The 21,788-nt window shown below is 38.5% G+C and overlaps 1 protein-coding gene across 1 annotated transcript in view; it reads right to left on the reverse strand.

The window, feature by feature from the left end:
- Window positions 1–16,196: 16,196 nt before the first annotated feature.
- Window positions 16,197–21,788, reverse strand: part of LOC109933430 (centromere protein J-like) — a 67,939-nt gene continuing 62,347 nt past the window's right edge. Inside the window, exons 6-7 of the mRNA XM_048600951.1 lie at window positions 17,587–17,749; window positions 16,197–16,406 (exon numbers count right to left, since the gene is read on the reverse strand). Coding sequence (XP_048456908.1) covers window positions 16,197–16,406; window positions 17,587–17,749 — 373 coding nt within the window. The remainder of the gene's footprint in view (window positions 16,407–17,586; window positions 17,750–21,788) is intronic.

Raw genomic sequence — 21,788 nt, forward strand, 5'->3', positions numbered from 1 at the left:
GCTGTGTTCCTCCAGCTCCACACTGTTATCTCTGACTCCAGAATGTGAAGTTCCTGCAATCTCTTTGCCATGGCTATTGATGTAGTCTTAATACCAGATATCTTGCAATGCCCTATAATATGGCAATCTCCATCTGACATGTAAGGCAATCCTTCAATTGGCTGCCTTATACAGCAAATGGTGTTTTGTAGTGCCCTTTATATATTCCTTGTCAATTGAAAAGTCATTTTTTTCCATAGCAGCTACAGCATAACTAACCCAATGACTCACTCAAAGATAGTAAGAACTCCCAACGCTGGAGTCTGAAGAAGGATCCTGACCCGAAACGTCAGCTTTCCTGCTCCTCTGATGCTGCCTGGCCTGCTGTGTTCCTCCAGCTCCACACTGTGTTAACTTGATATGAAAGTAGGGTTGCTTCCTGCTGTAAAGTCAAAATTCAAAGCACACATCAAGCAAGAAGCACTGAACTTCCAAAATTCCATCAGTAGATTCAGCATTGAAACAATCAGTTCAAAATAAAAAGGAGACTGTAACCTTCAATTAAAGAACCATCTCCTGGTGCCATTTTGGACATGGTATTACATACTGTGAACAAACAGGATTCAAATGGCAGATTCAGCATTGAAAGAAACAAACATTCATGTAGTTTGGGAAGGCACAATGAACTGGTATGATGGAAATAAAGCTAAAGTAACTCCCAAAATTGGAAACTAATGAGAAAATTAGAGTGGATGCACAGCCCATCCTCACCAGCACCCATTCCTGCTAAATGAAGCTCTCAAATTCTAAGAACCTGTGACTAAAACCTTCTACCAAATACCACAGGGTAAGGTCTTCCAAACTCCCTGCACATGGGATGGTCAAGGGGACAGGTCCACTAAGCAACTATCACTGCTTGATGTGCATCAACAGCCTCTAGAATTAAGTGAATCAAGCAATACTTCCCTATTTTTATACTTCATTCCTTTTGAAATTAAGACAAATGTTCCATTGCCTTCCCTAATACTTGAACCTACATGCTAACTTTTTGTGATTTATGTGCATGGACTTTGATTTTGCATTGCATTGCAGCTTTTTGCAGTTTTTCTCCATTTAAATAATACTCAGCAACTCTATTTTTCCTGTCAAAGTGCATAATTTCACATTTTACCACATTACATTTCATCTGTCCAGGTTTGAACTAAAGCTGTAATAAGGTCAGGAGCTGAGTGACCCTGATGGAACCCAGACTGGGTATTAGTAAATAGGTTGTTGCTAAGCAACTGCTGCTTGATAGCATTGTCGATGACACTTTCCATGATGGTCGTGAGTAGACTGATCAATCTGTCAATTTTATGCCCACTTGCGTAATCTGTCTATATCCCTTTGCAGACTTTTTTTGTGTTATCCTCACCACTTGCCTTCTAACCTATTTTGGTAACAATTGTATTTGTCTTTGATGATATCACTACTTAACAAAAGCACTTGCACTGATACAAGAAACTATTCAATACATTGAAATTCCTTCAACTAATCATTATTGAAAATTGTCAAGAGGATCCGGAAGATCTAGCCAATTGGATGCAAATTGGCTTGAAGGTGGGAAACAGAGGATGGTGGTAGAGGGTTGATCTTCAGACTGGAAGCCTGTCACCAGTGGTGTGCCACAAAGTTTGGTGCTAGGTCCACTGTTTCTCGTCGTTTATATAAATGATTTGAATGTGAATATAGAATGCAGGGTTAGTAAGTTTGCAGATGACACCAAAATAGGCTGAGTAGTGGACAATGAAGAAGTTAATTGTAGAGCTCTGGGGAGTGTTGCTAAACAAGAGATCCAGGGGGTGCAGGTGCACAGTTCCTTGAAAGTGGAGTTGCAGATAGACAGGGTGGTAAAGAAGGCATTTGGCACGCTTGCCTTCATTGGTCAGACACTGAGTATATAGGAGTTGGGATGTCACGTTGTCGCTGTACAGGGCATTGATAAGGCCACTTTCAAAATATTGCTTACAAATCTGGTTGGCCTTCTATAGGAAGGATGTTGTTAAACTTGAGAGGGTGCGGAAAAAAATTACAAGGATGTTGCCGGGACTGGAGGGTTTAAGTTATAGGGAAATGCTGAATAGGCTGGAGCTTTTCTCCTGGAGCATCAGAGGCTGACGGATGACTATATAAAGGTTTATAAAATCGTGAGGGGCATGGATAGGGAGGCAGTGGCCTAGTAGTATTATCGCTGAACTGTTAAACTGGAGACCCAGGAAATGTTCTGGGGACCCAGCTTTAAATCCTACCGCAGCAGAAGGTGGAATTTAAATTCAATGAAAAATCTGAAATGAAGAGTCTAATGGTGACCATGAATCCATTGCTGATTGTTGGAAAAATCCATCCGGTTCAATACTGCCCTTTAGTGAAGGAAACTGCCATACTTAACTGGTCTGGCCTACATGTGACACCATACTCACAGCAATGTGGTTGACTCTTAACAGTCCTCTGGGCAATTAGAGACGGGCATAAATGCTGGCCAATCAGCAATGGCCTCATCCTGTGAATGAATAAAAAAAGCCAAGGTCTTTGTTCTAGGGTGGAGGAGTCCAAAACTACAGGGCACAGGTTTAAGGTGAGAGGAGAATGTTTAAAAAGCATCTGAAGGGTACTTCTTCATTCAGAAGGTGGATCGTATATGGAACGAACTGCCACAGGAAGTGTTGGAAGTGGGTACAATTATAACATTTAAAAGATATTTGAATAGGTATATGAATAGGAAGGGTTTACAGGGACATGGGCCAACTGCTGGCAAACGGGACCCAGTCAGATTGGGATGTCTGGTTGTCACACACAAGTTAGGTTGAAGGGTGTGTTTCTGTGCTGTGTGACTCTATGACTGAAAGGCAGGACAAACCAACTGACCAGTTACTGTCTCATTAGTCTACTCTTAGCACAGTCTGCTCACTGACGCCCAGTTTGGGTTCTGCTAGTGCCACTCAGCTCGTCGTTCCATCACAGCCTTAGTTCAAATTTAGACAAAACAGCAGAATTCCAGAGGTGAGGTGAGAGTAACAAAGGTGCATTTGACCAAATGTGTTATCAAGAAGCCCGAGCAGAACTGGAATCAATGGAAATTAGGAGGCAAACTCTCCATTGGTTAAGGTAACACCTGGCACATGGGAAGATGGTTGTGTTTGTTGTAGGTCAGTCATCTCAGCTCCACAGACATCTCTACAGGAGTTCCCCAGAGTAGTGTCTTAGCCCTACCATCTTCAGCTGCTTAATCAATGACCTTCTCTCCATCATAAGGTCAGAAGTGGGGAAGTTTGCTGATGATTGCACAATGGTCAGCACCACTCATGACTCCTCACATACTGAAACAGTCCAAGTTCAAATTCAACAAGATGTGGGCAATACCCAGGTTTGGGCTGACAAGTGGCAAATAATATTTGCACCATAAAATGCCAGATAATGATCATCTCCGATAAGAGACAACCTAACCACTACTCTTTGACATTAAATGGAGTTACCATCACTGAATCCTGTATCATCAACATCCTGGGTGTTAACATTGACCAGAAACACAAGTTGATTCATCATATAAATACAGTGGCTACAAAAGCAGATCAGAGGTTATGAATATTGCAGCAAGTAACTCTCTTCCTGACTCCCCAAACCCTGTCCGATGAAATACTCCCCACTTGCCTGGATGAGTGCAGCTCCAACAATACTCATGAAGCTTGACACCATCGTGGACAAAGCAGCCCACTTGATTTGTACACATCCACAAGCATGCACTCCCTCCATCACCTACACTCACTATCAGCAGTCTGCACTACCTACAAGATGCACTGCAGAAATTCACCAAAAATTCTTAGACAGCACCTTCCAAAACCACAACCACTTCCATACAGAAGGACAAGGGCATCGGAACACCACCACCTGCAAGTTCTCTTCTAAGCCACTCACCATCCTGACTTGAAAATACATTGCTGTTCCTTCACTGTCATTGGGTCAAAATCCTAGAATCCCTCCCTAATGGCATTGTGAGTCTACCTACAGCGTATAGACTGCCACAGTTCAAGAAGGCAGCTAACCACAACCTTCTCAAGAGCAACCAGGGGCGGACTATAATTGCGGGCTAGCCAGTGATGCCCATGTCCCATGAGAGAATAAAAATATATCCATTCTATTTGTGGGTGGAGCTGTCTATCTAAACCCTCACTTGACAGACATCCCATTCTGAAAATGATAACTTGACAAATCTTTCAAACAGCACAAATACTATAATGGCTTATGTCAACAGATACACTGAAATACCTAGCACTGTTTTTGTTTTAAAACAGTGTACTTGGACATTTCTATGGTAATTTGTAGTTTTTTAAGGGCTGTTTAATACCTTGACAGTCCTAATGAGTTTATGCACAGTTTACACACATGCCTATGTTTAATAATCCCAACCGGTACTTTACCCTTCCCAAAGGGTACCTTACCTGTACCAAAGGCTATCTTGTCTCTACGAAAAGGCAGCTTACCTCCACCAAAGAACAGCTTAATTCCCTAAAGCTGAATCAGACAAAAGGGTACCTTTTCCCTTCAAAAGTGTACCCTAGTATCAAAACAAATATATTAGGTTCAGCTCTGTTCTTACCTGATACAGTCTCAAACTTCAGGTTTTAGGCACTTAATTCATGAAAAGTGAGGAATACTCACTTGAGGAGCTGAAGCAGCTGATGACTTACATGGCTAGCACCTTCATAAGAACTTAAGATCATAGAATGCAGGAGCAGAATTAGGTCATTGACCCATCAAGTCTGCTCTGCCATTCAATCAGCTGATATGCTTCTCAGCTCCATTCTCCTGCCCACTCCCCGTAATTCTCAATCCTCTTACTAGTCAAGAAAGTATCTTGCTCTGTCTTAAATACGCTCAATTACTTGGCCTCCATAGCCTTCTTTGGTAACGAGTTCCACAGATTCACCAAGCTTTTGCTGAAGAAATTCCTCTTCACCTCAGTTCTAAAGGGTCGTCCCTTCACTCTGAGGCTGTGGCCTCAGGCCCTAGACTCTCCTACTAGTGGAAACATTTTCTCCATGTCTGGTCTATCCAGGTCTCTCAGTATTCTGTACATTTCAATGAGATCCCCCTCATCCTTCTAAACTCCATATCATATGGACCCAGAGTCTTTAACTGCTCCGCATAAACCAAACAGCCACGAATCCCTATTTTCAGCCCTGCAAAAGTGGGAAATGGTGTGCTTAGGTGTGAGATTTAGTATTTTCAAGGACTTCCATTATTTTAACCACAGGGAAAAATGCCACATCAAGACAGCAGCAGGTCAGATGTATCAGATTAAGTAGGTGTTTGAATATTTAATTTACTTTATATTTTGGGAGATGCAGAGATTTGCAGAACTCAGTTGTTCGTAAATATTGTAAAACAAGCGATGTTAAGTCAGACCACATTTCACAAAAAAAACTGACAAAGGGACTATGAAGTATTTCAGATATATTTGTGTTTATCTGTAATTCAATCATCTAACAATTCACAAAAAACTTTTCTAAAACATAACTATATTGAGTTAAGCTCATCATGCTTGAAATTAAAGCAGACGGTCTTACCCCTCATACAGCCAGTAGAATTTACTCTTTGAAACACACTTAGGTTTACACTTGGTACGGGTGAGTTCCTGTCTTGTCCCCTTTGATGATTTGGAGTGCATTGCTGAATATTCTGAAACAGGTCAGTATAATGTGATTTAAAAGTAAAGTCTTGTTGTATGATAAAGACTTTCGAGACTGCAGTCACCTTCAATTTCTCTGTCTGCCCTCTGCACTGTTTTGCAATGTTTTCATCCTTTCTCCACAGTACACAACTGTACTCAGCTAAGAATGCAAACCTCTTCTCAGGAAATTATTTTGACTGTTCTGAAGCTTGCTGTCAGGTCAGAGTAGCCAGGCTCATTCACAGATTTTCACTACACTTCTATAAGCACGTGCCTTACCTCCACTTAGCACTTCGTCCTTAATCAAAACCAGGAATTGGATGTGCACTCAAACATGGGAATCAACTTGTTTCCTATCATCCACATTAAAATACCCGAATGTTAGTATCATCTCAACTGACCAATAGCTCTACCTGCCCATTTTTCACTTATCTATATAACGGCTCCACAATTAGTGAGCTATTCTGTTGGACTCCTGCTGTAAATATCAGTCAGATACTGCAGCAGCAGCTGCCAGCTCAGGTGGGACCTGAATGCCTGAATTCCCAACCTTGAGTGCAAGCATCCAAGATGATCTTGTGGGACAGAGGTTTTGGTTAACTCTATAAGACCACTGACAGTAGGGAGGGTAATAATTCCATAATGCAGGATTTCCTGATGCCTGACTCTCAGTCTGGACTCAAGGCAGCATTAGTACTGCACTTCAGGATGACACTAGTCACATTTTGTCAAAGGCAGTAGGAAATGAACTTGCCTAGTCAGGAATTCGACATGCTGTTATTTTAAAAATCCCTTAAAACGGCCCCTAGAATCAGGGAGCGAGAGTCAAAAGCTTTCAAGATGGGAGAAAAGGGCAGAAAAAGAAAACTGCTGAAAGTTCACTTTTTAAGGCTATTCTTCTGAACCTGCAAGCTGAGTTGGAAATTAGCTACAAAGTGTACATTTTCTCATGCTATTTTATTTCCAGACCTATACTATACCATAACTGACTTCATATTGGCATATTGCTATGTGATGTTTCCATTATAAGTTCCAACATCCATATTTATATTAGAAAACACCTACAAAAAGGTGTTACTGATTCTGTAAATAACGAATTATTTGCACAGTAGATCAGTGGTTAGCACTACTTCCTCACAGCACCAGGGACCCGGTTCGATTCCAGCCTCGGTGTGGAGTTTGTATGTTCTCCCTGTGTCTGCATGAGTTTCCTCTGGATGCTCTGGTTCCCTCCCACAGTCCGAAGATGTGCAGGTTAGCTCGATTGACCATGCAAAATTGCCCATAGTGTTCAAGGATGTGCAGACTAGGTGGATTAGCAATGGGAAATGCAGGGTTACAGGGATGGCAGGGTGAGTTGGGTCTGGGTAGGCTGCTCTTTGGAGAGTTGGTGTGGACTCGATGAGCTGAATGGCCTGCTTCCACACTGTAGGGATTCTATGTAGTTCAGCCACAAGGGTTTTGGAAATTGTTTGGTTGGATGCCACTTTTACCTTAGTAGCTGAAATTTCTAATGCTCGAAATAAACTAATAATCAAAATAGCAAGAAAAATATCTTTCTTAATACCATGGTGAAGTATATCCACTGAATTGTATTTTGTACCTTCCAATATCTGTTATTGAATTTTCCATCTGAAGGCCACAATCTGAGCATGTGTGCTGTTACGATACAGGGATAGCAAGCCAGACTAAATCAGACTTGCTAACACTGCACATCATAATACAGTGAAATTAAAATATTCAATGACCATCAAAGTTGCCCAACTGATTCCAATCAGACTTTAAGAATGACAGATATCAGACATTAAGTGTATAGCTTAAAGAGAAATGAACCATTTATTATCAATACTGTAACTTCAGCAGAGTGAGGTTAAACAAGGGAATCTAATTAATATCTATGATTTAAACCAAATCTTCTTTGATCAAATCCCCTACTTACACATATAGACAGACAGACAGATAGATAGACACAATTAAGGGATAAACTTGAAGAAAAATAAGTCATATCTAGCCAATTCAATAATCATTTCAATGATGAATATGAAATTCCTTAAACGTTGCATCCAATAGAGAGTGGCAGAGAGACTTCACTGAGGAGCATTCTGGGAGAAGTCGGCTCAGTCACTATGACTGAACAGCAGATCGCGGAAGAACCCAGTGTCAAGGAAGGGTATACCAAAACATGAAATGTGGACATAATCAAGATTAAAGGTACCTGATCAATTAGTAAAGACTCAAGCCAAATAGTTGGCAATACCTAAATGATAACTACATGGATTGATCTTCAGGTCACTAAACAATCTGGTTGGTGTTGGTTCCTTCTGGGTGTAGCTTCTTCTTTCTCTTAAAAGACAATCATCATGCATTGGAATAAGAACTCATGAGATCAGTCTGACATTGAGTAAGCATCGTGTTTCCGAGACCAGTGATCACTGCTTGATAATAATTTATAGGTAGACGAGTGTACGCTAACACTGAAATATACACTCATGGCAACAAAGGCTGTGACATGTGCAAAATATATGCATTATCTGCTACACAAATCTCTTCTCAACTGACATCACTTTCATTATTCATTATTACACCCTTCAACAATTCATTATGACAATACCCACTCTTCTTTCACTAAATACAAGCTACTCCTTCCATCATTAATCAGTTTTCCCCAATTGAATTTTTACTATCCCATGATTATTCATTGCTCCAAATACTAATCATAATTGTCTCCAGCCTCTCTTAGCTGATGAATATTCTGCCCATCTCATCCACCAAATCCTTCAATACTTTTCTCCCTATGTTACTATTCTCATTAGAGCTGACCTCTGGTCCCCTAAACTAACACCATTGGCCTCACTTACAACCACCAAGAAAACAACATATTCACTTCTTCATGAAGCCATTATCATATTGAATAGCAAAGCAGGTTTGGTGAACCAAATAACTTACTCCTACTTCTATATTCTATGTTTCTACAAAGTAGGGATATGGGCCATGCGTAGTTTGGTTTGGGATTATGGTTGGCATGGACTGGTTGGACCAAAGAACCTGTTTCCGTGCTGTATGATTCTATGACTATACAACAAGCAGTAAATTTTCTGAATAATTGCCCATATGTTGTAGAAACTATCTAATATTATTTCATTTGATAACCCCTTCATTGCTTCTGATCATACTTACCAAGACAGGGTCAGGCATTGCTCTGTCCTGAAAATGTGTTTTCCATCCAGTTAGAGTTCCACTTCTGCTCCTTAAATGGACAGGAGACTTGACATGGATTTCTCGTACTTCTGTTTTCCTACTTTCAGGTCTTTTTGTTACTTTTCCTGAAAGCTACGAGACATCCAAATTTTTCTTGTGAAAACTGTACTCTATGTTCAGTCCACTTAATTGGTCTTACAAAATAACATGACAAGTTTGATTTAAATACATTCCTTTTTAATGTCTATTTCAGATGATTCAGAGAAGTTTAAGTCAATATTCAAACCATAGAATAGCACCATTGTTAGCCATTTATAACCTGTTAGACGAGTTTATGAAGTTATAAAAAGATCTGAGTAGAAATGGGATAGGTAATTATCGTAACAAGTCATGGAAAGGCTAACATCACATCAGCCAGCCACAATGCTGCTGAAATGTGGCTTCTTTAGCAAAAAGCTACAAGGTTTCTTTCTCTATAATCTAAGTGTACATTAAATTATTGTCAATAACTCTCATATAATTAACCATTGTGTAAATATCTACTGACGGATGTTCTATTTGAGGAACATGAATATCCATCCTGTAATAGAAATCACCATACAAAGGTGAAAATAACTGCTTATACAACAGATGTGATGGCTTACTGGTTAATACATCTTGAATGAAGACAAGAGGGCATGTGATATACTTAATAACAAGAAAATGAGGCTAATGCAACATGAAATAAGCTAGATATGATGAAGGATCTGTTGAGCACAACAAGGACAAAACTAAAGAAAAAAAAAGAATACTTCAGAGTTCTGTTTCAAAATAGATACTGCACAACAGACAAATTGAACAAAAAATGGATGCGTGATAGAAAAGAACATTGATTTGAAATAGATGTTGTTAGATAGTTTGTTGACGGAGATAAAGAAGTTCAGGAAGGTGAACAAAGAACCTGAGTGGGCTACATAAAGATAAATGATGGCAATGGCAAGCATAGCTGAAGAAACTCCAGATCTGCTTACAGTAACTGGATTTTCAAGGTGAAAAAGATATGAAATTAAATCAATAGAAGATTTGGATTGAGACAACTGAAATATATGAAGTAAAAATTATCCTAAGGTGGGCATGGGTAAAGGGAGAGCTGGAGAATCCATTAATAATTTATTGATGATATGGGAAATTGTAGCTTTTGTAAAATGTATTATGATTTTCTATGTCTTTATCATCTTGTGGTTTTATCAATTAAAATTTATGATTTTAAGAAAGCAACATAATCAGGCATTTGTATACTTTGCAAGAGGAAAAGAAATGGGGTCAATGGTTTTGATCAATAAAGTTAGTGAAAAACTTGAGAATATAAGGGAAATCATGATTAAGAATTCAAAATAGTATTCCATTAAATGTTTTTCAAATTTTTAAAAGACTTATTTAGATGTCCATCAAGTATCAAAGATCCAAGAAGTAGTTCCAACAGAAATTTATCATATCTCTAGCAATCAGAATTTTCATATGAAAATCCACAAGGAAATTAGAAGAACCAAAAATCTGTGGATGGAAGAGATATTTTATAGAACAAACAGCAGGACACCAAAGTAATAAAGGAAAAATATAAAGAAAATAACATGCTTCCATTGTAATAAAACTGGACATGGCAAAACTAATGGAACTTAAATGGGAAACCAGTGGCAGAAGTGGAAATGCCTAAAAATCCTTAAAGTGGTACTGGGGGAAAGGAAATGGGTATTGAAACTGCAGTTGAAGTTCGACCAGAAATGTTTCCTTAGGGATTAGTGAGAAGGGAAGATGACAAGAAAGAAAGTTCTTCCTCAACTATTGAAAGAATCAGGCTATTGGAGCTTCTGAATATTTTATTTCAAAGGGAGAGTTTTTCCTCAATCTTCAAATCAAAGAGGTGAATCAGTAGAGATATTGAGACTGGAACAAGTCAGTCACTGATGCTGGCTGATGAGATCCTTTGTCTTCCACAGTGGTTAATGGGAAGTAGAAAATATTCATTTGCAGTATACATGCAAGTTAAAAACCAGTCAAATAAAGTTGGATTAAAAATTGACTTAGTAGTTAGAGAAGTTGTAGTTCAAGTAATGAAATGAATCCCTTTTGAAAGAATTGATTTTTATCCTTGGAAATGCTCATTCAAAAGTATTGGTTTCAAAAGTGGTAGAACAACAAGTAGACATTAAAGAAAACACACAGATATTTAAGGGAGAATGTCATGGATTGTTTCCCAATTTTTTCGTGACTAGATGTCAGGCCCTTAGACCAGGATATAAACAGGAGGAAGTCTGTGATAAAGATGACTTGGAAATTCAGTTGTCAGGCATAGTTATTGAACATTTAATAAAAAAGGGTGAAAGAAAAGGGAATGAGACTGACATGTTTAGCCATATTCTTCAATAAAAATGTAATACTCAGAAATTGAATCAGAATCAAAAAATGATTGTTATTAATTGAAAGAGAAAGAACTAATGAGGAAATGCCAGCTGACAAGGAATGAGAAGTAGTCTAACAGGTGGTAGGTCCATTTGAGTACTTCAATGAAATATCACAAGTTGATTACAAAATTCCAATGGCTGGTCATTTTGTGAATTAAGAAAATACAGACTAAAATACCACAACATTTTGATGGACCAAGTTTACATAAAAGAAGTAGTCAATGTTTGCCAGATATGTTGTACCTGTCAGCAATTGGGAAATCCCCAAAATCAATTAAACAAATGCTTTTAATTCTGGTAGCAGCTTTCAAAGCGCAATTTAGCAGGGTTTTCTTAGCACCCTACCTAAAACTAAGAATGGGAATCAGTATCATTTAACAATTATCAATGTGTTGACAGAAATTCCTGAAGCAATGCCTTTGGAGAAAATTATGATAGTGGAGAAAATAGTTCTTTTTTTAAACAAGTTGTAGGTTAACCAAAGAAATACAATTAGATCAAAGTTCAGATTTTATGTCACAAATATTTAAAGAAATGAACACTTTTTGAGAATAAAACAATTTACATCTTCAATTTATGACTCACAACCTCAAACAGCATTGGAAAGATGTCATCAAACTTTAAAGTGATTGGAGCTTAGTCTTAGGAATATCCTAATAACTGGGATAAAGGAATTCTGTTGTTACTGTTTGCCATAGGGAAGCTCCAAATAAGTAAACAGGATTAAATCCCTTTTGAACATGTGATAAGTGGACCCCTTAAATTAGTCAGAGAAATTTATAAAGACAGAGACTATGTTTCCAACCTATGTATTGATTTGCAGAAAAAAAAACTAACCAATGTTTACCAAAAAGAATTTGGAGAGTGAACAAAAAACAAATAAAATTAGAACAGACAAAAAAAATCAAACCATGAAATTTTATTGATGGAGAAATAGGACTGAATTTTCCCAAAAATTTGCTGTATCAATTTCATGGAGGGCTTCTCTCTGTGAGCTCGACTGTAAACTCTCTGCTGCTCACCTCATAAAGTATGCACCATGCCTCTATGATGCTATTCTCATGCTACCTCGTGCTTCATTAAATGGGAAGGAAATGAAAAACATGAGATTCTAGGGCATATAATTAGCACAGGTAACACTTCATTGTAAATAGGATATCACATTCATAAATATATTGACACTTTAAATCATCACTTGTATGATCAACTGACATTGTAGTTGCAATTACAAGAATGAAGCTGCAGAGGCTACCCATCCTTAGTGCCACTAGTCTTTCTCTAATGTCCAGTGTAGCATAACATCTCATCATTGCTCAATATGGGACTGTCACATATTAGAAAGTTGTCAAATGGATGTTAACATTCACTTTTCCTGTTGATTAATAAAAGTTAAGAAAGACAAACAAAATGCTGCATTTACATCTGGATCTAAACAGCGATTCTTTTCCTTTTGAGCAACAACAAATATGCAGACAATGACTGATAACATCACCCAACTCAGATCTATTAGAAGCGGGTGTCAATTAAGTCCCATCTGGCTTGTTGTGCTAAATGCTGTGCCATTCCACCATGGTGAATGTTCCTCCAGTTGACTGTCCTTATCTTGCCTTTTGGAAGACTTCTGACGCTTTCCCAGCGCAGTATCCATCACATGTGGAGCACAGCATGCAAGGATTATTTGACACATTTTGTGTGGAGCACACAGCAAGGCCCCCAAACCAATCCAAACATTAAATCTCATTGTCAAGAGGCCTAACAGCTGCTCTACAATGACCCTAGTGGAATAACATGTTGCATTATCTATGTTCAGCCTCAATCAAGGGGTTGCTAATGAAGTCATCTTCCATGGTTGTAGAGGGTAGCCCCTGTCTACCAGTAAACATCCTTGTAAAGACACCTGGCCCTTGAAATGAAGCAGGAACATGGGTGTTCTCAAGAATATAGGTATTGTGGCAAACTCCAGAGTATCTGGCTCAGATGTCTAAGATGAGGTACCGATGATCACTGATGAGTTATACAGCTGTCACATTGACAGTTACTGGAATAGGAAGACCACCTTTCCCTTCAGATTATAAGTCCTGCTCCAGCAGATGACATGGTTCCGTGATGGTGCCCCAGGACATTGTCATTTGCTGGCAGCAATAAGCCTTGCTCATCTAGGGGAAATGACACTGAGGACAATAGACACTGGGCCTTCTGTACCGCCTCAGACTCTTGAGGAGCCCTTCAACTGTGACTTTTTCTTGTGGAGGCTATTTGGCAACATTGGAGGTTGCTGCTGGTCCTAGGATAGCTAGTGCATTTGATCCTCCTCCATTTCTCTGCACCTTTGCTGTTCAACAGCCACAAGCAATGATAACACATTTAACATCAATAACAACAAGGAAATCAGAAACTATAAAGTTCCTTATTTAGGTGATCAGCCAGTAGTTGCATTACACATAAATGACAGTTCTCTCAATGTAGTGGGACATGGAGGATTACCAGATACCTGCACATGGACTTTTGACCTAGTAAACCTTATACCAACTTTTGCAGTAGAAATATATAGGATATTGTAAGTCTGATAGGTTCATTCATTTTGGTGATTTTATAATATATTTTTATGTGATTTTTATATGATTTAGATGATTTTTATAATAATGAGCAGCAGAAATAAATTCAAAATAAATATTTAATACCTTCAGCTCAGAATCTGCAGTGGTCAGTCTTCTTTCCATAGGCATTCTTCTTCCAGTTGGAGTTGAACTACGACTCCTATGCCTGTATGAGGCTGTTTGTGATGTACCTTTAATGATGGCATCTGATACCTAGATGTTATTGAATGTGAAAGTTATTACTATAACAAAGTATCATGATAACACATTGCTTATAGCAAGAAACAAATTTACTTTTGCTCATCAAGGATCAATCACAATTCACTATTGCAGGGGCAAAATGACTTTGAATTCTTCTTTGCTGTTTCGTGTTATGGCATGCAATTTGAGCAAACAATTCTTAACAGTGATGTTCCCAATATATGCTGTGTCAAATAGCTTCCCACATGCAGAGCATAGAAAAAATGTGAGGCCTCCTAAGCTTTGAGAGTAACATTCAAATGCCAGGCCTATGAAAGCGTAGAATTGTCGAGCAAAGTTGAATGTGACGTGATGGGAGCAGTCTTCTGCTACTTTGCATCCTACTGGGTAAAGCTGGGTCTCCAGCTTTGCACAGTACATGACCTTCCGAAAGGAGAGCAGGCCGAGGAGGAAGGGTATATTTGTCCAGAATAGCATTTAGATGCTATGTTAAGTAAATAGGAACCATGTTAACACACCACCTCACCCTCCAACTCCCCTCACCATCAACAAAATTCTAGGTAAAATACTACAGACATTGGAAAATAGAAATAAAAATACAAAATGCTCAAAATACTTGGCACAATTTATGAGAATCTATGGAAAATTAGATTTCACATTTCAGGCTGGAAACTCATCATCCTGATCCTGCATCAGAACATTGTTGCGAGCTTGAATGGAAAATCAGTTGAAGTCTAGCAGATCCATGTTCTGATCAATTTATGAGCTGGACATCAAATATGTTAAACAAGGGTAAGGGCAGGCCATTTGATCTGCTTGTATCTTCAACCCCTTATCCTTGCCTAACCCAATAACTTTTCACCCCTTGTTAGTCAAGAATCTATATACTTATACTTTAAAAATATTCAATGCCTCTCCCTCTGCTGCTCAGCGAGGAAGAGAACTTCAAAGACTCATGACCCTCTGAGAGAGAAGTAAAAATCTCTTCATCTCTGTCTTAAATGGGAGACCCTTCATTTTTAAACTGCAAACCCTGCTTTTAGCTTTACTAAACTACTCATGTTAATGTGATTTCTATATCTAAGAATGGAGCCAGGACAAATCCAGGAAACTATAAACAAGTTAAACATCTGTGGTAAGAAAGATAATGAAACAGAAAATGGTCTAGAAACTGAAAATATAATTAAGCATAATCAGTACAGATTGCAAACCAAACTTTTTGAATTCTTTGGAAAAGTAACAAAAACTGTAGATAAAGATACTTAAATAATGTAATAGTATTGATATCCAAAAAAAAGGAAGAAACAGTAGACTCGATTAAAGTTGGACAGCATAGAGTCAGAACACATGTGTCACAATGGATAGAAAGCTGATCACAAAATAGTAAACAGAAAGCAGGGCTGAAGGCAATTGTTCGGAATGGCAAAAAGTGTCCTATTAGAATTCTTGCTGGACCACTGTTATTTGCCACTTATGTTCATAATATGGACTGAGGAAACAGAAGCACCATTTCAAAATTTACAAGCAAACCAAATCAAAGGAGGATTGCAAGAAAATACAGACGATATTTATCAAAATGCAAAAGGATATGTAATTGGCAAATATCTTCCAACATAGATTAAGTGCACAGTCAAAATGTTTAACAGAGGCCTCATCTTTCTGCATAGGTAAACATAGAATATCTTTTAGCACTATTCAAAGTGCAGCATAAGAGTTCTCTGCTGTATCTTGATCAACATTTATTGTTCAAATAATACCTAACACAGATGATCATATATTATATCACTACTTATCATGTTGCTTTTTGTGGTACCTTGCTGCGTCTAAATCAGTTGTTGTGTTTTCAACATTAGAAACCAGCTGCACCTTAGAGGTATTTCATTGTTGCAAAGCATTAGGGATGTTCTGACATTGTGAAAGTTTTACATAAATGCAAAATCTACTTCTTTTCTTAAATGAAATAAATCTATTATGTTGAACAGTTCTTTAATTATTGTTCAGTCTGTAACTTTAAACCACAGCTGTAGCTTTGATCAAAATTCTGCAATTAACAATATTGAGCAATACTAAATTTCATACTGGTGTTTCAGATTTCTTGCTGCTCTCAGTCTTTTTCACAGGCTCCTGACGATGACGGTCTACGGCTTTCAACTCATCACGTAGTTCAATGTTTTCCTTGGTCAATGTGTCAATCTGGTTTCGAAGGCATTTGTGGGCACGACACCACCTCGATTCATTTTTTCTAAAGTCTTCCTGGAGCTGACTAAGCTGTTGCTTCAAAAACTAATAAGATTATAGAGGAAGGGAACAACACTAAATAAATAGTTTCAAAACAGTAAAATACATGTCACACATTCTGAAATTTGGTAGTACATAATTTCAATGTATAACTTAATGTGTTCATATTATGGGTCATCATGAAATGACATTAAAAAAAGGATTACATTTATATAGGCACTTATCATTTCTACACTGATGCAAGGGTGTACAAACAATGCAGTAGTAAAATACAATTGAGAAAGTTTAATTAAAAAAGAAAATATCAATATCCACATCTGCATAGCATACAGTGCACATGGATCTTATAGTGAGTAAAGCAAGCCTGGTAAGAATGAAGTACATTTGTTTAAAAACATCTACTAGAACCAAACAGCTCAGAAAATAAAATACTCTGCTGCATGATTAAAGAAATGTTGTATCTTGAGCATGTAGGTTAAACAAAACATCTGAAAATATGTTTTCAAGTCTGTTACTCTATTGGGGTATTAGGTACAAGTTTTTAATCCCCAAGTAGGGTTACACATGACTGCCGATTGGTCCAGAAAGCTGGACACTAGTTGGCTGAGTAAACTGACATATAGATCAGTTGCAATTTGTTTTTTGCTGCGAGATTTCAACAACTTCATCAACCAATACATTACAATGGTGACCGCAGTCGGTGCTTTTCAGCAATAAGTATATTCCAGTTATATTTGAAAGATCTGGTACCCATTATGTCTCTGATGGTGAAAATTAGACATGGTTGGGTCCTGTCTGATTAGTGATTATCTAGGTAAGTGAAAGGGAACAGTAAAAATTAGTCTTGGGCAATAATTAATTGATGTCTAATTTTTCAATAATGCAAACAAAAACTAAGTGGGTGTGAACCAGGATGCCAATTTACAACACTTTTGCAACACTTCCCAATGATGAAATTTACAACTGATACCTTTTTCTGTTTCTTCTTCATGAGCTCTCTGTTCAAAGGTAAGTACTTGGTAAATCATGGCAAAAGTGTCATGATTTTATACTATGGGCTGGCTGAAGAGGCAGGCCATGACCCTATCTGCTGAAATAGGGCTCTGTAAATTTTGCTAATCTGATCCATATACTAGTTGCTGAACCAACTCAGCTAATCAGCCCTTTTTATTCTCATTAGCGTTGACTGAAGAATTATTTGTATTTCGCCAGGATCCTGACCTACCTCCATCTCTTCATTCTCTTTCTTATCAAAAATAGATCTGGTTGCTGAGAGTTTTTCAGACAATTGCTCTGCTTTTTGTAGTTTCTTCATTTCCTCCTTCTTGTACTCATCTAACCGAGCTATTTCTTCAATCTTCTCATGTTCAAACTGATCCATCCTTTTTCTAGTAAAGAACAAAATGACAGATTCATATACTCCAGCTATATTAATGTTTAAGGGGTTGGTACAGCCCCAGGACAAATCTTTTTCCATTCTTCCTAAGCTGAAGTTGGGTGCAACACAAGTTTTTTTTGGGCAATTTCAGATAATTTTATTGTCTTCTCTATATAATGTCAACAAAGAAATGCATCTTAGAAGAGCTTTATTTCCCAAAAATGGGAAGACACTTGGGCTTTGCCTGCAGTTTGTCTGGCTGCTGTTCAAAATGTCTACAATTTATTGTGTGCAGGAGGCCTTGTCATTGATCCATTGCACCTGTGACATTGATCATATGGCTAACATGGGTTTCATTCTCTCCATTTCAAAAAATTGAACACAAAATGTAGTACTGAGAAGCATTGCGCTGTTGGAACTACTGTCATTTGTTAAACTGAAATCTGTCTGTCTTCTGTGGTGGACATAAAATAACCAATGGCACTATTTTGTAAAATATACTTCTTCACTGCGTCCTGTTCAAACATAATCCTATGTTAACATTACTTAAAATCAAATTGTCCTATCTTGATCAGATAGCTGTTTGTAAAACCTGTCTGAATTAGCTTTAAAGCATTCGAAGATGCCTGGAGGTCGTGAAAAGTGGTTTATAAATTGGTCATCTCAAAACCAACAGAAATAACCAATCACATGAAGTAATTCATAAATTAAGATATCAAAGTTGGTTCAAGAGTATTGAAAAATGACCACAAATATCATGAAGGAATTATGGGGGAGAAATCAAACTTTCTGAAGAGACTACATTACTTACATTATTAAATTTAAATTGTCAGTTGAAATAACTCCAGAGACCAGTATCCCATCACCAAGTCACCCTTTACCTACATGTGGAGAGTCCTTGACACTGATCCAGCTTCCTCAGAGCCAGCTCTCAGAGTGAATAGAATGACACTCCAATTCTTATCTGTCAGCCAGGGCTCATTGACTGGACCAGATTAACAGCCACTATCAGGGAACTCATATTCTATGAGGTCCCCTTGGCTAACCTCGTTACAATCACTACATCACTACTGTTTAAAAATATCTGTTCTGCAAACTTCTGACTATGGCAACATTTTGCTTCAGCAAATTGAAATGGTTCCATTTACCAGCCAAAAATATAGAAATAAATAAACCTGAACACAAGTGAGCATAGCTGATCCACACAGAAATTACAACATCAAGGCAGCAATTCATTTTGCATCAAGTCTGGGAGTAGGGTTAAGATAGGCTCAATTTTCCACGGATTTCTGGATCATAATATCAAGATCAAATGGAGGCCCTAAACTTCCACTTACCAGCTCAGAACTTGCTCAGCAATTTTATTGGAGGCGGCCAATCCTGTTCCACCATTGTTGCCAGATCTGCTGAGTTTCTTTAGGAATTTTTGTTTTTGTTTCAAATTTCCAGCATCTTCAGTTTTTTGTTTTATCTCAAAATAGACGTGCCCTCAAACAGGTCACTTCAAATAAAGATATTGAGTGGTTGAGGGTGATCTACCTCGCTGAACTGTTCTCAAGTGTCAGTCTAGATCCAAGCTATTCAGTGAGACAGAAAACTAAACATCTTCCATTGCAACTCCCTACCCCCATGCTACAGGTGCTCCCTATTTGAATATGGTCAGACAACTAATAGCCATTATATAATGAATCTTAAATAAAGACATTAACAAACTTAATGTGATCAATCAGATACTGAGAGATTCCCCTGTTTTCTTTAAATTAAAACTTTTGATAACAATATTTTCAAAACTAATGAAAGAAATATAATGTTTTCTTTCTTCCCATGTTGCACATTTCTAATATAAACAACACATTCACAGATTCCATATTCCCTCAATTAAAGCAAAACACATAAATAATTGCAAGACAATTAAAGAAAAAAACTGTTATCCACATTTTTATATCACAATATTCCATGTTCTCATCATAACGCAAGATGTCCCTTTTCGAAGACATTTATTAATTTATCAGGATGAACATTTCTCTTCGTAAAATAGTTTGACAGAGGTGGCTACATCAACCCATTTTGTTTTAGAAACATATTTTCTTACCAACATGCCTGTCACAATAGAAAGATCAGAAGCATGGTACAGGGAGAATGAGGCAACCATGGCTGACTAAGGAAGTCAGGGCTAGCATAAAAGCAAAAGAGAAAGCATATAATGTGGCGAAGGGCAGTGGGAAACCAGAGGACTGGGAAGCTTACCAGACCAACAGATGGCAACAAAAAAAGAAATAAGAAGGGAGAAAATTAAATATGAGGGTAAGCTAGCTAGTAATATAAATGAAGACTGTAAGAGTTGCTTTAGATATATAAAGGGCAAAAGAGAGGCAAAAGTGGACATTGGACCACTGGAAAATGACGGTGGAGAGACAGCAGTGCAGAACAAGGAAATGGCTGAGGAACTGAATAATTACTTTGCATCAGTCTTCATGGTAGAAGACACGAGTAATCTCCCAAAAATTCAAGAGAGTCAGGGGGCAGAGCTGAATATGGTGGCCATCACCAAGGAAAAGGTGCTAGTAAAATTGATTGGCTTGCAGGTGGACAAATAAACTGGACCAGATGGACTACACCCCAGAGTTCTAAAGGATATAGCTGAAGAGGTAGTGGAAGCATTAGTGGTGATCTTTCAGGAATCGCTCGAGTCAGGGAGGGTCCCAGAGGACTGGAAAATTGCTAAAGTGACACCCCTGTTTAAAAAGGGAGTAAGGCAAAAGATGGAAAATTACAGGCCGATTAGCCTAACCTCGGTCGTGGGTAAGATTTTGGAGTCCATTGTAAAGGATGAGATTTCTGAATATTTGGAATTGTATGGTAAAGTAGGGCAAACTCAGCATGGTTTCATCAAGGGGAGGTCATGCCTGATAAATCTGCTAGAATTCTTTGAGGAAGTAACGAGCAGGGTAGACCAAGGAAAGCCAATGGATGTCATCTACCTGGACTTCAAGAAGGCCTTTGACAAGGTGCTGCACAGGAGGCTGCTGAGTAAGACAAGGGCCCACGGTGTTAGAGGCAAGGTGCTAGCGTGGATAGAAGATTGGCTGTCTGGCAGAAAGCAGAGAGTGGGGATAAAAGGATCTTTCTCAGGATGGCAGCCGATCACAAGCGGTGTTCCGCAAGGGTCAGTGTTGGGACCACAACTTTTCACATTAATGATCTAGATGAAGGAACTGTGGGCATTCTGGCTAAGTTTGCAGACAATACAAAGATAGGTGGAGGGACAGGTAGTATTGAGGAGGTGGGGAGGCTGCAGAAGGATTTGGACAGGTTAGGAGAGTGGGCAAAGAAGTGGCAGATGGAGTACAACGTGGGAAAGTGTGAGGTCATGCACTTTGGTAAGAAGAATAAAAGCATGGACTATTTTCTAAATGGAGAGAAAATTCAAAAGTCTGAAGTGCAAAGAGACTTGGGAGTTCTAGTCCAGGATTCTCTCAAGGTAAACTTGCAGGTTGAGGCAGTAGTCAGGAAGGCAAATGCAACTTTGGTATTTATTTTGAGGGGACTTGAATATAAAAGCAGGGATGTACTCCTGAGGCTTTATAAGGCTCTGATCAGGCCACATTTGGAGTATTGTGTGCAGTTTTGGGCCTCATATCTCAGGAAGGATGTACTGGCCCTAGAGCGGGTTCAGAGCAGGCTCACGAGAATGGTCCCAGGAATGGAAAGCTTAACATATTAGGAACATTTGAGGACTCTGGGACTATACTCATTAGAGTTTAGAAGGATGAGGGGGCATCTAATTGAAACTTGCAGAATACTGAATGGCCTGGACAGAGTAGATGTTGGGAAGATGCTTCCATTGGTAGGAGAGGCTAGGACCTGAGGGCACAGCCTTAGAGTAAAGGGAAGACCTTTTAGAACGGCGATAAGGAGAAACTTCTTCAGCCAGAGAGTGGTGAATCTATGGAATTCATTGCCACAGAAGGCTGTGGAGGCCAGGTCATTGAGTACATTTAAGACTGAGATAGATAGGTTCTTGATTATCAAGAGGATCAAGGGTTACA

This window comes from Rhincodon typus, chromosome 9, assembly GCF_021869965.1.
Source record: "Rhincodon typus isolate 14 chromosome 9, sRhiTyp1.1, whole genome shotgun sequence".
NCBI lineage: Eukaryota > Metazoa > Chordata > Chondrichthyes > Orectolobiformes > Rhincodontidae > Rhincodon > Rhincodon typus.